This window comes from Protopterus annectens, chromosome 12.part0 (genome assembly GCF_019279795.1).
Source record: "Protopterus annectens isolate FY-2018-M chromosome 12.part0, PAN1.0, whole genome shotgun sequence".
NCBI classification, from domain to species: Eukaryota; Metazoa; Chordata; order Ceratodontiformes; family Protopteridae; genus Protopterus; species Protopterus annectens.
Window position 1 is genome coordinate 652525751 of NC_056746.1, and position 20865 is coordinate 652546615.

Here is a 20865-nt window from a genome sequence, read left to right on the forward strand (position 1 = left end):
CTATGTTGACTTCCATAAACTTTTAGGTACCACTGAAGTTTCCTCATATGCAGTCTTGAATACGGAATCAGTAGGATGCAGGATGCCATGAAGCCCAAAGCCTGCAGAGTTTGTTTTGCAAATAACTGGGGTTTTGTTGCCATCTGTTTGAAATAAATAGTCAGTTGCCTTTGTCTGGCGTGAGGTAAGCCATCTGGGCAGTTGTATTCAAGCTTGCACCCAGGATGTTATCTTTTGAGAGGGTACCAGTAGTGATTTCTTTTTGTTTATTGTGTACCCTAGGCATGTAAGAAGTCTTTTCACAAACGCCAGGTGTTGAAGAAGAATGTCCTTGTTCTCTGCTTGAATGAGACAGTCGTCCAAGTAAGGATATATTTGTATACTTCTTTGTCTGCAAAAAGCAATTACTGGTGCCAGGCACTTTGTAAAGACCCTGGGCGCAGTAGATAAACCAAAGGGCAGTGCAGAGAACTGGTAATGCATTTGTGCAGCCTTGAATCTGAGGTATCTTCTGCACGACTGCCTTATTGGGACATGCAGGTATGCCTCTTTTAGGTCTAATCTCTCCAGCCAAGCATTCTTGCCCAGAGTGGGCAGACGCTGCTGCAAAGTCAGCATTTTGAATTTTCGAATGTCCAGGTATGTGTTCTAAATCAAAAAATCTAGTATTGGCCGCCAGGCCTTGTCCTTTCTGGGTAACAAGAACAGTCTTGAGTAAAAACCTTGTCCTTTTTCCTGTTCTGGTACTGGATGAATGGCCCCCATATACATGAGGGACGTAACCTGTTTTTGTGCCTCTGCCCATTGATTTTTTGGCAGATCCAGCCAACCGTTTGCCATTGGCAGAGTATGGAAATGGAATCTGTATTTCTGTGATACTATGCTTAGCACCCACTTGTCCTGGGTTATTAACTGCCAATTTTGAGCAAAAAGTGCTAATTTTCCCCCTAAGGGTGCTGCCAAAAGGTAAGTGCTTGGTGAAGGCAGAGGGAAGTCATTGAGACTGTTTTCTGTAGGTTTGCACTTTATCTTCTCCAGATTTGGAGGTAGAAGCACCCCATTGTTTTGACCTGTAAGAATCTTGTACCTGGTATCTGGAACCCTTAGGGCATCTGGATTTGCCCCTTTGAGCACTGTCTGACACAGGAAAGGACCAATTTTCTGTAGGCCAGTGTCTACTGAATCTTGGTGGCTGCACTTGTAAAAAGTCTTTTACAGTTTGCATAGACTTAGCTTTGTCTTCCATTTTCTTTAAAACCTCTTCTGCCTTAATACCAAACAGAGCATCATGCTGTAAAGGTGCATCCAGTAATTTAGCTTTAACATGATCAGGCAAATTTTGCTCTTTTAGCCAGGCATGCCTACTAATCATAGATCCAGTAACTGCTGCCCTGCAGGAGGCCTCTAAGGAATCAAAACCACATTGCAAAGTATGCTTTCCAACTTGATCAGCCACATGCAATAATTCCTGCAATTCTATATTTTCTGCACATTCAGAAATCAACATAATTTTCTGTTTCAGCAAACCAATAACATGTTGTTGATACTTGAGCATAATGAACTGGCAGTTTAAGGCCCTAATTGCCAAGGTTGCAGATGTATAAACCTTTTTTCCCCATCTTTCCAGCGCCCTTGAATCTCTGTCAGAGGGGGTAGGATGTTTTTGCTGTAGAGGCCTTAACTCCCTTTGGACCCTGTGAAATAGTTTCAGGATCAGCAGCAGGGTTTCTAAATAAAACTTTGTGAGAGTCAGGGACCCTGTAATATCTGTCAGGCTTGCTGGGAGCCGGAGGTAAGGAGTCAGGTCAAGCTTGACTCCAAAAACACATCACTCACAATGTCTAAAACAGGGTATGGCTAAAGGTCTGTGCTGAGGAGAAGAAGGAAATCCCTGAGCCTCTTTTTTGATTCTGAGAAATCTTGACTCTCCCAGTGAAAATGTTCCCTCAAAGTATGCAAGGTTTCTTCAAATGAATAATCCTCAGGAGGTGATGCAGATTGTATAGACTCCTCTGCATCTGAATCCTCATAGGGAGGTATAGAAAATTCCTGATCAGAAGAGGAATCAGAAGAAATAGAAACCTGATCTGAAGATTCATAATCAGTGTCTTGCCTAGGTCTCTTATCAGGAGGGGGATGGGAACCCCTGATCACGGTAATAAGGTCTTCAGCCATTTTGATCATCTGTTTTTCAGGCATAGCGGCCTGTGCAAATGGCTCATACGTTGTTTTTTTAGTTTTAGAAGTTGGCTTTGTCTTTGGTTTTGCAGCTGGCAGTTTGATATAAAAATGCTGAGGCCTGAATACACCCTCAGAAGCCAGTGCCTGCTCAGCGGCTCCGGACTGATCCGAGGGAGATACATCCATGGGTCCAATACTTTGAGTATCAAGCGGTGTGTCGGACTCCACCTGGGTCTCGGTAGGGGTCTGCGACTCGAAAGTAGCGGATATCAGGGGCTGCGAAAGCACCTCACTGAGTACCGATGAACCGGCGACTGACTTAGGAGAAGCTTTGTCATTGGTTTTGGACCTCGACTGTCTGTCTCTGTCCTTTTCTTTGCGTTTTTTATGTACTCCGGTAGTCGGATTGCCATTCGATGACATTTCTGGGTAGTTAAATCTGTTTCCAAAATACTTTGAGGCAAAAATTTACCGATGCTTAATAGTGTGTTGGTTAAATCTAGCACAAAACTGACAGCCAGGCACGTTGTGATCAGGGCCTAGGCAAGGAATACAGTATAAATGGAAATCCTTATGAGGTATTTGCTTCCCACAAGTAATACAATTATTAACTTTTTCTGACATCAGTATGGAGCAAGAAAAAAGTTTCCCCAACGGGGTACATCGCTTTAGTGAAGACTTCGGTTCTGAAACTCAAACTCGAATATTTCAGGAGTCGGCTGACCGGCACTTACGAAATGCTTCTGCTTCGGGCACCGCACGGCAAGAAAGACTAAAGAAAATGGCACAGGCTGCTTGTTTTATAATCCTGATGACCTGACATTATGGAAGAGGAGACAGCAACCGACGCAGGACCCAAGACTTTGGAATTCAGGCTGACTGAGGGCAACCTGCCAGCAGATTACTCAAATATAATGACTGCAACAGTGAAACACGAAGAACATCCTTGAGTTACATACTCAAATTTATTAAACATGTTAATGAAAAGGTTTTAGTTTGTTTTTACATGGTCATTACAAGATCAACAATTATGGCTGTTCATTTTGGCACCCCCAAGACTGGTTCAAACATCTGGAAACTCCATTGGCTGTATCACAGATCTACCCCAAACGTGCTAAGTGTCAAGACTATCATAAGGAACGATTAAAAACTCTTCATCTTTGCTCTTTGTCATACAGACAACTGACAGATTGCTACTTAAATATTACTTAAAGCAAGCATATACTCTTTTGTTTTCAAATACTTAATTTTAATATGTTCTGTACTTAACACAAATATTGACTCAATTAATTTTAAAAAGGAACACAATTGCAACTAATTGGCTCTGTGGAGGAATTAAAAAAAAGTGTCTGGACAAGTTTTATGGAGATCAAAACTGCGTTTATGGACTATGATCTTACCTGTATTAATTACAACCTAATAGCAATAGATTGAGGATACTGTGGACCAGATATTGCAAATTTTCTTTACATATAGCATTGTATTAGAAACTAGGAGGATACAGGATGTTATACAACTTGGAACCTTCAAAATCTATGCTGTTGTCATGGCATACTGTTAGTCAACACAGTTTAGGTCTGTTTTTTTTTTCCCTACTGGGACAAATAATTTCATGTGTATAGTAAATCGAGGTCTACTACTAGGAAAAGTCACTAATGATGAAGTAAGTCAGAGATAATTTTGTAGTTAACTGTTATTCCCAGAGACTATCGAAGTAAAAAGGGTAGACTAATGCACTGCAGTAAAAATTATTATGACGTTTCAGATACAGAAAGCCATTCCCCAAATTCCCTAAATAATATCCATACACCCATCTCTGTTATTCTCCATTTGAGTGATGAAATCACCCAAAAAGCCTAACGTCAGCAATCAGCACCCTGCATTTATCGCACCTGTGCTTCACAAAAAAAGAAAATATCTTTACTTGTTTGATACATAAGCATAAACATAGTTTTTTTTTTTTAATTGTAATTCAGAACTGAACTAAGGCATCCCTCTCATCTACAAGTAAACATTCCAGCTGCACTTCCCTCAGGCAAGGACTTCTGTGGATTCTCACCCCTGCCAAGGCCTTCATGAGCAGCAAGGACAGACCACGGGAGAGAAAAACAGAGAGAAGCAGCAACAGCAGACCAGGGGACAGAAACAGAGAAATCAGCTCTGGCAAAATGATCCAAAGCCCCACCCTGAGCATTCTGATATTTTTTCATCAGCTCACTTCCTGATAATGACGTGATTTAAAAATTCTAAATATAAATTAACACGATCATGTTATTAGACACATTGTAAAAATATCCTGCAGCTTTGTAAAATATTCTGCAGCTTTATAAAATGTATTTATGTCTAATGCAAACATCAAAGTTGATGGGACAGGTTCTACAGAACAAAACCAGTATGTTAGAAAGGAAAACAAACTACAAAACAATTATGTCAGTCAGACCAGAAACAGACAATTACTGAGTATATAGTATGAGAATACTTTCTACCCGAAACAAAACATGAATAGTGATTCATAATACTATCCCACGTGCATTGCAAGTCCAATGAGTTACATTAAAATCTGTACATGACTTACTACATTTCTTCTGATTTATGTCAGCAACTGTTTGTGCTCAATGTGTCAGTTCAGGCCAAGGCTTCCTTCTGAAACTGTTGATATGCAAATTTCTATTTTCAGACAACAAAACTGGAAATGGTTCTGCCTTGCACTGGTCCTTCATTAATAAAAAAACAGTGGTAAACTTTAGATTTAACCAGTTAACTAAATGCAAAGGAAACCATGTCCTCTAGGACTCACTTTAAATATGCCACAGTATTTGGTGATGAGACACTGTGGGTCTGAGCAGTGCCTGCTTCAAGGACGGGCACAACAATTCTTCTGCTCACCATTAGAAGTGGTTGAAGAACATATGAGCACTTTGATGACAAGCCCTGTGAAGGGAAAAACATAAGAAAACAAAATTACGGAACTTTATCTGGTCATCAAAGTAAAAGGAAAAACCATGAAATGTACATAATTATTGCAAATAAATGGAGACCTTGGGACAATATTTCAGATAAAGCTACCAAACAGATATACAAGTATGCCCTGATTTGGTTAAAACTAAATATTGTATACAATTAATTATATGACTGTTTCTACTAGGATTGCCTGAACAGTCATTACAGTTTTTAAATAAAAAAAAAAATTGAAAACGTAAAACGTTATGAATATTATGCATATTCTCAAGAAAAATCACATTTGACTAGTATCAAGCTTCAATCATGGGGGATGTCACTAAAAAGTTCTCCTTAAAAATCAGCCAAACTGGGTCCTCCTCAGGTAAGCCACAGTGTAATAACTGCAAGGTTTTCACAGGGCACTGGAAACATCTCTTCTCTAATAGCATAAAATTATCTAATGTGAGATATCATCCCAGACAAAATAACACCCAGATAAGTAATCCTGACAAAATTGTGTTCATCATCTACATACAAAGGAGGCACCCTAAAAAGTACTACTAGTAAATATGCAGCATCAGGGCCAGAGGGGATTGAAATTTTGAGTAATTCGCCGTGAGAAATGTGCATCCTGAAATCTTATGAAGGTCATCATAGGTTAGTATTACAATTTTGGGGGATGGCAATTTTGGGAAAACTATAAGCCTTTACAGAGCCATTTTTCCTCTAATTTTTTGAAGCTATCTTGTGACACTACTCCTTTGCACCCACTGTCAGATCTTCCTTCCGACTACTGATCTCACCCTAGTAATTCATGATGCCCATCTGGCAATTAATAGCCTTGGAAGCTAAAGTGGAAGTAGTACAGATGCTAAAGATAAGGAGAGCAGAGGTATACATAATTTTGGGACGAGAGACGTTTAAATTAGCTTGAGGGATGGCAACTTCAAATTTCAGTTGTCATCAAAGGCCTACAACAAAAGTGGAACTGCTAAAGGCTTTGGTTCCTGTGTGCCCAGTAAATCTAAAGGCCTCTTTGTGGACATCCAAATGAGACCAACTTAAATGTTCTCTCAAACGTTTAACATCTCCTTAAGAGAAACATCTGTAGGGGGACCCAGTGAAATGGATTCATCAACAGTAGATTTCCATGAGGAGTAGACCATGTCCATTTCCTCTTATATGGAGTCAAACGTATGTAGAGGATTTTTCTGTTTTTCTCTTGAGGGCATTCCTGAGATAAGGCATCGAGATGGGGAGGTGCAATCCACCACGTTTTGGAATCAAACATAGATGGGTTAATGGCTGCATGGCTGAGGTCTAGACCATGTGCTACATGTCTTCTACAGAACAAAAATAGTAGGCATGTTCACAGATTCACACAAATTGAGGGGAGTGATCAAAATCTTTTATGAAGGGACATTCAGTATATATATATATATATATATACATATATATATATATATATTTCCCCCCCCCCCATAGGGAGATATAACACACACATACATAAGCACACACACACACACACACACACACACACACACACACACACACACACACACACACACACACACACACACACATAATATATGCACATATACTAAACAGATAAGCAAGCAAAAAATACATCTTTGCTATGAATCAATTCCAGAATCACCTGATGCCCAAGAAAAGTTGTCACACTGTTCACATTCAAGGAAAATACACAAACTCCAAACATAACCATTTATTTTCAACTTTCTGCTTTCTTTTAGTTATCATTGCTGTTTTGCTGAGACCTCATTTATGAGCACAGATTCATTTTCTCCTGTTCTAGCGGTTTCTTCCTTATCTTCACGTGATGGGGCTGACAGTATCTCTGTCTGTCTGACTGCAACTCACCAACATGATCAGAACAGGTCGGGCAGCTACCTCAGGTTTAAAAAAAAACTCTTGTTACCTTATCTAACAGCAATAATCTCTTCAGGGCATCCAATAAAAGTAGATTCTTCATCTGTAGACGTCCTTCTCCTACATGAATGGCAGGGGCAACTTTCTGTTCAGTGACACCTCATAACCAAAGTAAAAGTGCCACTCCTAATGACGCTTTGTGCACCTGGGTATGCAGTTGGACTTGTGTCCCTGTTCCCTACATATTTCACATCACCATTTAGTACATGTCATAATAAAATGAGCTTGTTCTCCACAAAAATAAAAATACTTAATCTGACCGGGATGACAAAAAATTGTACAGTGTCACAAAGATAATATTAGGAATTAGTGATGGCGTCTTGTTATCAGTCTTTAGTTCTGCACATCATTTACAGTTTCATAGGTGTACACTAGGCAAATGGTCCAGTAGACCATATGCAACCGACTCATAATTCCACTACTCATTCCTTCTATCAAATAAAATAGAGGGATGACACCACGGGTGAATTAACAAATACCCATTCATTAAGACAGGTAATTTTTGAAGAGAGTTAAGGAACTGCTTCATTTGATATAGAAAGGAAGCTTATCTCACAAATAGGGAAATCTCTGGGAAAGCTACTGATTCTACCAACAGATTCTGTAATAATAAAATGCAGATTTAAGTCCAAGATTGGTTGCATTGCAACCAGTTTTTAAAAAGAGTAAGTGATCAAGCACAACAGGGCCTTGTAGGTTAGGCAAGGAGGACCACAGAGAAGTCTGTAAGAGATACTGTTGAGAGAATGGGCTTTAAGTCACTCTTTGAAATTTAGACAACTCATAACTAATATTTTCTTTACATCCGCGGTGGTGGTGCTGCGGTAGCGCTGTCACCTCACAGTAAGACGCTGTCCGGTTCGATTCTCAGCTAGAGCGTCTTCTGCGTGGAGACATGCGTGAATGGGCATACCTTCATTGAAGGTTGGGCATCAGGGCTGGCAACTCGGCACGTAACAATCAACTGCCAATCATTAGCGGACCGGAGTTCCGCTGTGGCGACCCCTAACCCTGAAAAGCCGAAAGACACAACAACATAACCAATATTTTCTTTGTGAGAAAACAATGAGGTTTTTCTAGCTGTGTGATGTCGCTTTTCTAGGCCAGTGATCAAGGAGCCTCAATCCTCCCCACTGACACCGGTGGGGAACATCCACTGTGAGAAAAATAGATACACACACAGTATTTTCAGATGCAGCCTTCTGCAAAAAGTACAATTTCCTTTAAGAGCACACAGAGAATGCACACTCCAGTCATGGCACTAGACTTTCTCTACAGGCCCTAAATAAAACTAGTCAATGACCACTACAGAGCCAAGTCCTTAGCTGGGTGTTCCAAGCCAAGTCCTCCACCACTCACTCTGTGAAATCAGTGCTCTCAGTGTCCCTGTTCAAAGTAGCTATCACACACATACTTTGAGGTTTGATTTTCACACACCCACCCACCTACCCACACACACAGACACAGACACCTACCCCCCCCCCCCCACACACACACACACACACACACACACACCTGGAAAGGCTGGCCCAGCTCACCTGCTCTCCACCCAGACTACAAGGCAGATTTGTGGCACCAGAAAATCTGAAGCCATCTACTTTAAGGCTCTTAAAAGGGTCCCCAATTACACTTATTAAAGTTAATATTTTTACAAATTGTAGTGTTTAACCAAGCAGCAAGACTTTCAAGAACATGGAGCCACAGCGCCAATAAATAAATCAAAGTACTCTCAAAGTTTAGACATTTTTCTCAAAGATCAGCCACAATGAAAGGTTTATATATATTTAGTGATAATTAATATATTTATTAATAATTAATAAAAACATGAAATACTAAATATCTATTTACAATAAAAAGCAAAAATAACACCGATGGAAAGACTCGGAGAGATAACAGAAAAATACATTTAGCTAATCACGCTATATCGTTTTAACTGACTGAAGAATTACTGTTCCCTAGTTACTTACTAAAGCAAGGCAAGATGAAAAAACTGGATGAATGTCTTGTCAGGTCCAAAAACAGAGTGCACTCCTGACATCTTTCACTAGTTTTCAAATACAATTTCAGTGCTGGCTACAGAATGACATCACATATGGTCACCTAACTCTGGTTCCCACACTACCCTCTCACTAGAAACTGAGCTAGGATCTGGCACTGATGTGCCACAACACACACACACACACACACACACACACACACACACACACACACACACACACACACACACACACACACACACACAAAACTTTAGCTAAGGTTTATTACACCATATGGAAACTGTAAAACAATTCCAACACTTTCAAGCTTCCTGCAGAATCTTATAAGCCATTCTCTGGTACTCCAGGGTAGCAATTAGTTCACAACTAAGGACAGCAGAGCAGGAGGCTAACCCAGGCTTTTCAGAGACATTATGTCTCTGGCTGCATTCAGACCAAAGAAATAAAATCTTTATGGCCTAAACAAAGTCACTTAATTTCAGAAATACCCAAACCAACCCAAACTGAGGCAGAAATATATACTAAAAAAAAAAACAATAAAATAACACTCCAAGGCTCAAGGAACTTGGAGAAAATATGGTTAGCGTAGTTTCTTTTAACAGCCGCTTTCGTAAAACTTCTTCAGAACACATACAAAAGTGAATAAAAAATTTTTATACATCAAAAAACCTATTACACAACTAATAAAAAACTCCAGTTCTTCATTAGTTAAATGAATCAATTAAAACAATTACATTCCACCTAAAAATCAATTAATTGATAGCTGTATAATCCTTTAATTTCCTGTCTTTCAAAAAACACTTAATATTTATGTATTCATTCAGACCAGGTAAAACATCAGACTATTTGCCAACATACTTCTCTTTTCTCAACTTGGTTCTTAAAATCCCATCCCCTTCTATCTTGGTGAACCTTTTCTAATACAGCAAAGTAAAACTTGCTGTATTTTCCACAAGCCAAAGTATGCTTGTACAATGCATTAGTGCTATCGTTGGTCTTAATTGTGTATAAATGTTCTTTTATCCTTTCATGAAGGCACCTAGTGGTCATGCCTACATAAAAACATTCACATCCAGAACAAATATCAATGTAAACAACTCCTTTAGAGCCATAATGAAACCTCCCATTAGGTTTGACTGTGAGAGCCAAATGTGACAAAAATAAAGAGGGGCCATCATAAATTAATCTACAAATGGAACAATTGTAACACTTGTAAGTCCCCTTATATTTATCTGCTCCAGGCGGTGTAACGTTAGTGACATTTTTCTCAAAATAATGTTTGAGACTAGGGTCTTTTTATACACCAAGGGACGCTCACCCAACATCTCAACCAAGTCTTTCTTCTCCCTAATAATTTTCCAATTACTTTCCATCAAATGTCTAATACCTCCAGTGTCCAGTGTACGATAGTGGCTATTAAAAGAAACTATGCTAACCATATTTTCTCCTTGCACCTTGGACTATTATTTTATCATTTGAGTTCAGGATATTTAGCTGGGCTGAGCTTAACCCCTTCCCTTCCAGTATCCTCTATTAAAAAATAAACATTTCATCAGTTACAGCAATACAGTCTAACATACATGTATATTTCTTTTCTGTCAGCAGGAGCCACTCTTGATACATTTTTAACACAAGCAACTTTACAAATACATTTTTAACACAAACACCTGTACAAATCAGTTTGATATTCAAATGACATACAATTCTAGCTTTGTTGGCATATGTTACACATGCACTGCCCTACTCCCCCTGGCACAGCTGGTGCTACCTCACATCATCACAAGTTGGATGATATTTTTAGAAATATGTCAAAAGCGGCATTATATTCAAGTATGGACCCAATGAGAAGGAGTATAAAGGGGTCATGACATATTTTTTACTTTGAGGTTATACCTTTAGCAAATGGCTGACTCTAGTAAAAATATTTACTAACAATAGTCATTACATGGTGGTTAAAACATTCACTGTCTATGAATGAGTCAGGTCAGTAATGACAACTGCTGTTTTGGTGGAGCAAGGGGCATTTATGTGGTACCTGCAGTGATGATCTTGCTAAAAAAACTACAGTACTGCATTTCTTGCATTTAGTTTAGTCCACGGTCTGGATACTAAGGGTTTGTAAAGGTTAGGCACTTTGAAGATATGGATGTCTTTTGATGAGCTGCTGACATCAGTGACACAGATGCTGAAGAGCATGTGGTGTCTTTTATAGGAAAGTGCGACACCAACCCTAACTGAGTCAGCTCTCCTTGTAAGGTAATTAGCTATCCAAGGAGTTATTTAGGAGGTTATATTCCTCTAGATTAGAAGTTCTATAATGCCAGCATATGGAATATTACTGAAAGCTTTAACCACATCCATGCAGATAGTGTGAACAGACTTGCCTACAGCTAGTGACTCAGACTTTCTCAAGGTAATCAACCAGATTAAGTAGGTAGGACCTCTCTTTTACAAAACCAAACTTGTCTGGATTAAGGGCTTGTAAACTACAGATACCCGTATTTATGACTTCCATGACTACACATACCATTAATTTACATATAGTACTGGTAAGGCTAATTGGTCAGCCAGCCTTGTGGAGACAATATCACAACAGCTGTTCTCCAGGCTTCTGGCAGACACCTAGGAGAGAAGCTAATAGGGTTGTGAGGGAGTTGGCAAGGCTGTGCTCCATACCAACATGAAACCAAGTTGGTATGTTGTCTGGGCTCATAAAGTTATTTTTTTTTAGTTCTGGGTAGGGTTTTTTGGACTTGTTTAGTGATACCTACAAGGACTGCAGACTCGGAGTAAGGAAGAAATTATGGGCAAAAGGACTGGAAGTTTGAGTTAAACTTGTCTGCTAGTACATCTGCAACTTCCCTGGGTTATAGGAGGTGGTGCCACTGGATCTAAGTTCAGTGCAGTGCTGAGTATTGTTTATAACAGTCCTGATGTAGTTAAATAATGCTTTATTATCATCCAGTGGATCGCCTCACAGCAAGAGGTTCTCTGTTTCGATCCTCGGCTGGGATGCCTTCTGTGCAGAGTCTGCATATCCTCCCTATGGTCGCATGCATTTTCTCTGGGTGCTCCGGTTTCCTCCCACATCCCAAAGACATGATGTAGGTGGACTGGACACTCTAAACTGGCTCTAGGCATGAGTGCTGTGTGTGTGTGCCTTCTGTGGAAGGTTGGGCGCCGGGCTGGCAACTCGACACTGTAAAACTCCAACAATCATGAGCGGACAGGTGATCCACTGTGGCAACCCCTAACTGGGAAAAGCCGAAAGAAGAAGATTATCCAGTGGATGATGCAGCAGTGTTTAATTTATATTGTACCTTGCAGATTCTGATCCTCACCTTAGTTTCGTATTTATCCTTCTGAGGTCACTTTTAGTGCAGCAGAATCAAGTTTATTCTTTAGAACCAAATATTTTCTGTTCTTGTTGCAAAGTTTAATGGCAGAGCAGGATTCTTAACTTTGCACTGTATTCACTGTAGACATGGGACATGTGCCTTTAGGCAAAAATTGAGAAGAGAATAGAAATCATTGGTACAAGGGGCTGTTTTAGCCATGGCAAACTATTGAGGCAGACAGCACTAAAAAACTCTTTAGGGCATCAGATAACTTTAGGAAGTTACCCTTGGAGATACGGCAGAGTATGATAAGCAAAGACAAATTGCTTACACCAAAACCAACCACAATTTTTATATGCAGAAAAACTCATTTAGACAGCTTAGATATAATATTGATCTAAAGTTTTTTTGCCATTTTTGGTACTAAAAATAATTCTGAACAGTACCCGGACCTTCTCTCATCTGGTGCAACATCCTAGATGGCCTTTTTCAAGGTCAATGACCACCTTTCTTTCCATACTCATTTGATGGTATGGGTTATTAGATAACCAAAGTCACTGAGGCTGGGGGTGTGTGGAAATGGATTTTGTAACAAAAGATATGATGGTCTGTAATCACTTGTCCACATTATGGCCATCCATGTAGGAAGGTGGAGAGACAAGGTAATTCGGCACTGCCACCAAAGCAGAACAGTCAGGCAAACCCTCACAGATTTTGTATTTGCTGTGGTGCCCTAGGCAAGAAACTGCAAAATTCATAGCCCTCCCTATTAATTCTGTCTTGGGAGGGCATACGTTCTGAAAGGCTCTATGGCCACAAGTTGGTTCCTTCCAGACTGCTGACTTCTTGACTGACACTGACTCTGTTTTAAACAGCTGCATGAGACTATTTTTGCATCTAGGCAAAAGACCACCACAGTGTTTCAGATCAGATTATCTTGCCATCCTTACTGCTTTCCTGTGACTACTCTCTGACTTTCAGCTTGAAGAGGTGGGTGCCATTAAAGGTAACATTGCTAAAGGTGTCAGGGTGTCATCTGTTAAAGTTCATCAGGCACTGCCAGGCATGACAGTAAACAGTAATCCCTGGGCCTGTTGTCCTAACTGCCCAGTATTTCACATTATATGCCAGGTGCATGGTTAAATTCAACACAGAAGAAATACATGCCAAGTTGAGATTTTACCTTGTTACCTCTGAGCAACGTATTTAAGTAGATTCATACGGAATTACAAGGGATATGGTCCAACAGACCACTGAGGAGCCTAGCCCAGTTTCAAAATTGATCCACAGAGCTGTCTGGTTAAATGACTTGCCCAGAGTCACACAACAGGCAAATGGAGTTGACAGAATCAAACACTGGACAAGCAGCAGCAGCTTGGTAACAGCTTCTATTCTTAATCCTTTGGGCTAGCTGCTACACTATCACATTGGGTCTTTCCAGACTGCTGGATCCTGGTAGCTGTTGATTCTGATGAAACTGCTGAAAAGGACTATTTTGAGGTGCTGCAAAGCAGGTGCCCTCAGTTGGGACAGCTTTAGCATACTTCCCACTCTTCAAACTAAATGGTGCAGATCTCACTCCCTACTAATGGGACTTCTTTAGAACCGTTATCACAAGCTAAAAACTGTATTTAAATAATCAAAGTAAGTACCATGTGACTTGATCACAAGCCTTTAAGTCCTAATTAAACAATTAAAAGTAACAACAGACAAGTTTACACGTACAAACAGCAATAACGCATAAAAAAAATCAAATGCAGTAAACACTCATCACTTGTCTCCCATCAACAACATATGCTAGTAATAATTTAAAATCAAGTAATATGTGGAATTGCATAAAAATAATGTTAAAACAATTTACCCAAACAAATAAATCCTAACCACTGCTTGTGTAATTTATAAATAATAACTTATAAATCCATAGCCCTTCTTTTTCTCAAAATAGATGAAATAGAAATATTATCGCTAATGCCTGGTAACAGAGGCATTTATTCTTAGTTGCCACTGCAATTCACTGGTTTCTAATCTGCTTTCCCAGAAACCGCCCCTATAATTTAGCTTAACTACCTCCACTATCCCAAAATAAAAACTTGTCAAATTGAGGCACACTAAAGAATGTTTATATATTGCGCTGTTAGTATTTTTATGTTCAATAGCATAGATATGTTCGTAAAAGCGTTTACATAATGGTCTCTCTGTTTTCCCAATGTTGAAGCGTCAACAGTATTGGCAAACCCTTGCATATACTAAGACTCTAGTGGCACAATTCCCTATTGCTAATCTAACCCATTGTGGCAGGTCACCTAACACTATCTTGTTGTCTTGTAAAATAAACTTACAATAATTATATGCTACACATTTAATAGTTCCTCTCTGATTAAAATTAGCAGTGGAAAAAGGGTGTTCCAATAAATATTTAATACTGTATCCTGTTTTGTACACAAAACTGGTCTTTTATCCTAACATGGTAATAAATTCACTGTTAAGACTTGAACATAACCCAGTTCTTGTTTAGTATATTCCTTACACTGGGACCGAAATGGATCACCATAGCATTTGAAAAGGTGCCAACATTATCATTAAGTTTAAGGGTAATCACATCTTTATTACTGCCTAGTAGTGGTTTGTATATGGAACCTCAATCTTCTAAAACCTCCTCCCCAAGTGTTATTACCATATTTAAGGGTCCCCGCTGTCAGTGAACATCTGTACAAGGTTGAAAGTTCTAGCTTAAAGTTAAAAATGTCCGAACACTTCCAAGCTGTCCGTATCATTTGCCCCTTAATTATATTTCCCTTAGTGTAGGTGGCGTGGCAACTCCTAAAGTCCAAGAAACTATTCGAAAATGTAGGTTTCCTTTATAGTTTAGAACCAAAGCATTTGCTGCTGTGGTCTTTAAAAATGGTAACATCTAATTAGTTGGAACTTTCTTTAGAAAAGGTGTGTGTGAATTTAAAAAAAGGACAAACATGATTAATATAATGTACAAAATCTTTTGCAACATTTTCTGTCCATTTCATTAAAATAAACAAATCATCCAAGTAACAAATATACCAACCAATGATTCTTAGAACAAGAATTTAAAATGTTTCCTCTCCCAAGTGTACATAACCAAATTGGCGTATATGGGTGCACAACTGGTGCCCATAACTTTGCCTCTAATCTGCCTAAAAAGTTCTACATTAAATGTGATTAAATTATTCACCATATTAATTTCTTTACCTCCATCACAAAACTGGTCAAGGTGCTGTCCAGGGATGTTAATTCCAAAACTGCTTTGTGGAATAGTTCCAAAACTTCCGTATGTGGAATCAATGTGAATAGATCCACATCAACTGGGGAGAAACAACACTAGTCTGAATAGTATTCTTGTTTGACTTTTGACAAAAGTTCCCAAGAATCAATTAGAAGATGTTCAGTAGGACGTAAATATTCTTTAATAACCCATCTACAAAAATCTCTAGTGAATAGGTGGAACTATTATGAGCAGCTTCTATCAGATGGTGGGGGCGGATTGTAAATATTTTTATGCACTTTGGGAATGCCAACGACATTGCGTGTAGTGGGGTGACCATTACGTAAAAAAAATGTAAATTTCTTTATTAATAACCCCTTGAAAAAGACAGTATTCCAGAAAAAACAATCCTATGTGCGATATGAAATTCATTTTATGAAACTGTTTCGTACTTGTTGGTGTCATACAACATTGCCATCATTTGACAGTTGTAATCATTCTTCTCAACTATAACAATCCCACCCCCTTTGTCTGGCTTCATTCTCCACAAAGCTCAGCTCTCAGCTCTTTAAGTAGGACTGCCTCATCCTTGGTCAGATTGCAAAATTTTCTTCTAGAATCATGGTACATTCTTTGTGTACAAACTTTCTCGTAATTGGCAATGGTGGGATGCAGGGGGGGGGGGTTAAATGTGCTCTTTCTCCTAAAATCATTGTAGGATCCATCAATAACTATTTTACTATCTTTGAACATCAACTGAAAATTCAACCTCTTTGTGAATAATTTTAACTCAGTAAGGACTTCAGCTATATCAGTTTGACGAGGGGGAACAAATCTGAAACTTTTCTTAAAAAGTGTGAAATGTGTCTTTTCAACTATCAAATTAGTATAATTAAAAATACTGAAGCCCTCAAAACGAAGCATTTTACCCCCAAAAGCTGCAATAATTTTATCCAAATCATTAACCACCTTCAATAATTGTTCCAGCTGTTCTTCCTCCACATCTGTCTTAGACCTTTTCTTCTTTTGACCTTTTTGGGTGTGTGGATGGTCTAAAAAATTCTGTTGTCTATTTTTGTTCTTATTTCCTGACCTTTCTGATCTACGGAATGAGGGTAATCCTAGTCAAAAACCTCACGGTCATCTGTTTTGTGATGAGCTGGGTTTATAAGTAGCCATTTTTGGGACAAGAATTGTCTACATGATCCCAAATACCTCCATTTCACTCCCAATTGCCATACTACTGAACTCTTGACCATGTGATGTATCCTCATTACTGTGTATTGTGGTATGTCTTAGGAAGAGGGTAAGTACTTTTTTGTCTGTATTCTGTTTCATCTCTAATCAACTTTTTTTGTTTAAAAAAGCCCCTTTGTTAATTCATTACCACAGAGTACCACCTCATGTCACCACTCTGCAAGCATGAGTGCTCCCTGAAGCAGTAAATATACAGTTTTATTACATCATAGGTTAATCTGCTGGCATGATCAACTCAGCAGATACAGTTTAGTGAAAACAGAATGTAAAAGGCTGCTTATTGTTTTTTTACTCTGTAAACTCTGTTTTCTAACTGTTTGCAAAGGATTTTTTTTTGGAGGGGGGTGGTCAGCTTTGTGTACTCTCGTCATGATAATTCATACTTCAGCAAGCCAATTTTCTTTTGCTGGTATTCTGAAACACATCAGTTAACCTAAAAGTGAATAAACATCTTTCCCTTACCATCATCTAAAACAGACTTTCAATTTCAAAAATAGTGGTATTTTATAAGCATTTAATTTAAGATAAAATGCAGAACAGTACACCTTGTCTCACCCATAGCAAAGCATGTAGTGTTTTGTTGCAGACCCGGACATGATGTACGGGGTGGAAACCATTCACACTGATAGAATCTAATACCCCACTTACTTAATGCATCAGCCCCCTGACCACACCATTCTTTGTTGCCAAGGGGATAAATTAGGGTATCCATAAAGTAGTTGTGTACACTTACCATAAATGTAGATGTTCGAGTGTATTCACCGTTGCAGTCATCACACTTGGGTTATCTGCCTGCAAGTTGCCCTCAGTCGGCCTGAATACCAGAGTCTTGGGATTTCTACATCGGATGCTGTCTCCTCTTCCATGATGTCAGGTTGTCAGGGGTGTAAAACATGCAGCCGACACCATTACATCAGTTTTTCTTGCCCCAGATGTCAGCAGCCCCCAAAATAGGAAGCAATTACATGGCGTGGAATACTCCAGTAAAAAGTAAATACCATTACCATAAGATATGGCCAAAAAGAGTATATGTAGAAATTATAGAAAAATCAGGGGGCTGGAGGGAGGGTAACTAGGACTGCAATAGTGAATACACTCGACATCTACATTTATGGTAAGTGTACACAACTGTACCATGTCCTTTGTGTTTCATTGTTGCAGTCATCACACTTGGGTTGATTCCCAAAGCTGAGAAAAGGTAGAGGCAGTCAAGAAGTATTAAGGCTGGCTAGCAGGCCTTGTAAGACAGCTGGTGGCAAATCCAGCTCTGGATTTAGAAAATATAGGTAAGTGGTAATGCTTGGTGAAGGTGTGTACAGAACTTCAGGATGTCCCTGGTAGGGACTCCCCTGAGAAATGCTGTAGAGGTTGAGGTAGCCCTAGTGGAATGAGTTCTGATCCCCTGCGGGGTAGGTTTTCCATTGTGTTTGAAGCAGAAATGGATGCAGTGTGCTATCCATTTGGAAATGTTTTGCTTTGAAATGGCCTAGCAGCTGGTCAGATTTTCTGAAAGATTTAGTCCTGTCAAGGTAGAAGCTGAGCTGTCTGTGTACATCCAAAGAGTGTAGGATCCTTTTCCCTTTATTCTGAGGATTAGGGAAAAGGTTGGTAAATGGATGGATTGGTTTAAAGCCACACTGGATACCACCTAGGGCATAAATGATGGGTTAGTCCTGAGGGAAACCTTGTCAGCATGGAAAATAATGAAGGGTTCCCGAGCCATTAGTGCCTGTTATTTAAACACTCTTCTTGATGAAGTGATGGCTAGAAGTAAGGCTATTTCCCAAGAGAGGAATTTTAACTCTGCTGCAGCAGCAGGCTCAAAAGGGGGGAAGCGTGAACTTCTCTAGTACAAAGTTAAAGGTCCCAGGCAGGGGTGGGAGCTCTCCTCGGGGGGCCTTAAATTGTTAGCTCCTCTCAGGAACTGTTTGATGAGAGGGTGAGAAAAGAGAGGTGGCTCAGTACTGTAATGAGCTGAGATGGCAGAGGCATGAATCTTAATTGATGAGAAGGACAGGCCTCTGTGGAGGAGCCCTGCTACGTAGTCTGGGATTTGAGGTAAGGTGGGCATGGCTGTGTCCTTTCCTTGAGACTGGCTCCAAGAACAAGATCTTTTCCACTTTTCTGAATAGGATTTCCTAGTACTAGGTCTTCTGGCTTCCAGGATGACGTCCAGCACCTGTTTGCTGAGGGTCGCTGGTGGTGTATTCAGGGGATAAACCAGGCTGCAAGGTTCAGGGTTTGCAGCTGTGGATGCAAAATCTGCCCCTCCTGCTGAGACAGCACGGAGGGGGTCTGATGCAGATGCCAGGGAGGCACTGCTGTCAGACTGCATAGGAGTGCATACCAGTTCTGGCATGGCCAGTCTGGAGCAATAAGGATTGTCCTTGGTCTGTCCTGTTTGATCTTGAGTAGTACTTTTGAGAGGAGAGGCAGAGGGGGAAAGGCATAAATTGAGAGGTTTTCCCATGAAAAGGACGGAGCATCCACTTTCCACACTTTGCTGTGAGGATTTCTGGTGCAAAATTTGCACAATTGATGGTTTTGGGGGGAGGCAAAGAGGTCCACCTCTGGTGTCTCCCACCTGTGGGTTAGAAGTTTGAATGAGTTGGTTTCCAGTTTCCACTTGTGTGGGTCTAGTAGATTTCTGCTTAAGTCATCTGCCAGTGAATTCTGTTTGCCTAGCAGGAATTGAGCTTGCAGGTGCACTTGGTTGCTCAAGGCTGTGTTCCACAGGGCCATGGCTAACTTGCAGAGTGGGTAGGAATGAGTTCCCCCCCGCTTGTTTATGTACCACATAACTGTGATGTTGTCTGTCTTTATCAGGAGTTATCCTGGAAGGATAAGCTATTTGAAGGCTGTCAGAGCATTCTGCACAGCTAACATTTCTTTTTGATTGATATGTATGGGAATTTGTCCTGGGCTCCATTTGCCTTGAATGCATTTGACTGCCATGTGAGCCCCCCATGCATAGTTTGATGCATCTGTTGTCCGGGTTTGGGCGGCGAGATTTTGAGTGAAAGGAAGTCTCTTGTTGTGGTTGCATGCCTCTGCCCACCAAAGGAACTCTGCCCTTAGACAAGGGATGATAGGAATCAGTGTTTCCAGGTCCTGAGAATGTTGACACCAGAGACTTTTTAAGTACCACTGACGTTTCCTCATATGCAGTGTTGCATATGGAATTAGTAGAATGCACGAGGCCATGAACCCTAAGGCTTGCAGTATTTGTCTTGCAGATAGCTGGGTTTTGGTGGCTATTAGTTTGAAGTAGTTTGTCAAATAAACCTGTTTTTTTTGGAGTGAGGAATGCCATCTGGGAAGTTGTGTTCAAGCTTGCTCCCAGGAATACAATATTTTGGCTGGGCACCAGTTGTGATTTCTTTTCGTTGATGGTGTACCCCAGAGAAGTTAGGAGTCTCTTTACAAATGCCAGGTGCTGAAGTAGCAATTCCTGACTGTCCGCCTGAATCAGGCAGTCGTCCAAGTATGGGTAAATTTGAATATTTCTCTGCCTGCAGTATGCAATGGCTGGAGCCAGGCACTTTGTGAATACCCTGGGCGCAGTAGATAAGCCAAAGGGAAGTGCAAAGAACTGATAGTGCATAGAACCTGCCCTGAAATGTATTTATTTCCCACAAGATTCCCTTAAGGAGATGTGCAGATAAGCTCCTTTTAAGTCTAGGGTGACTAGCCAGGCATCCTTGGCTAGCATAGGAAGAAGCTGTTGCAGTGTAAGCATTTTGAATTTTGGAACCACCAGGAAGGTGTTGAGAATTGACAGATCCAGGATAAAGGCGCCAAGAGTTCTCTTATCTGGGCACCAGGAACAGTCTGGAGTAGAAACCTTGTCCCCTTTGCTGTATTGGAACACACTGAATAGCCTTGATACTGAGAATAGAAAGTACTTGCTTTTGAGCCTCTGCCCACTGGTTTGGAGGAAGGTCTGGCAACCCGCTTGGGGTTGGCA

General features: G+C 40.2%; 1 protein-coding gene across 1 annotated transcript in view; it reads right to left on the reverse strand.

Annotated features, from left to right (window-relative positions):
* Positions 1-20865, reverse strand: part of PGAP6 (post-glycosylphosphatidylinositol attachment to proteins 6) — a 750660-nt gene that overhangs the window by 291556 nt on the left and 438239 nt on the right. The window contains exon 4 of the mRNA XM_044089784.1: positions 4979-5112. Within this exon, the coding sequence (XP_043945719.1) occupies positions 4979-5112 (134 nt within the window). The remainder of the gene's footprint in view (positions 1-4978; positions 5113-20865) is intronic.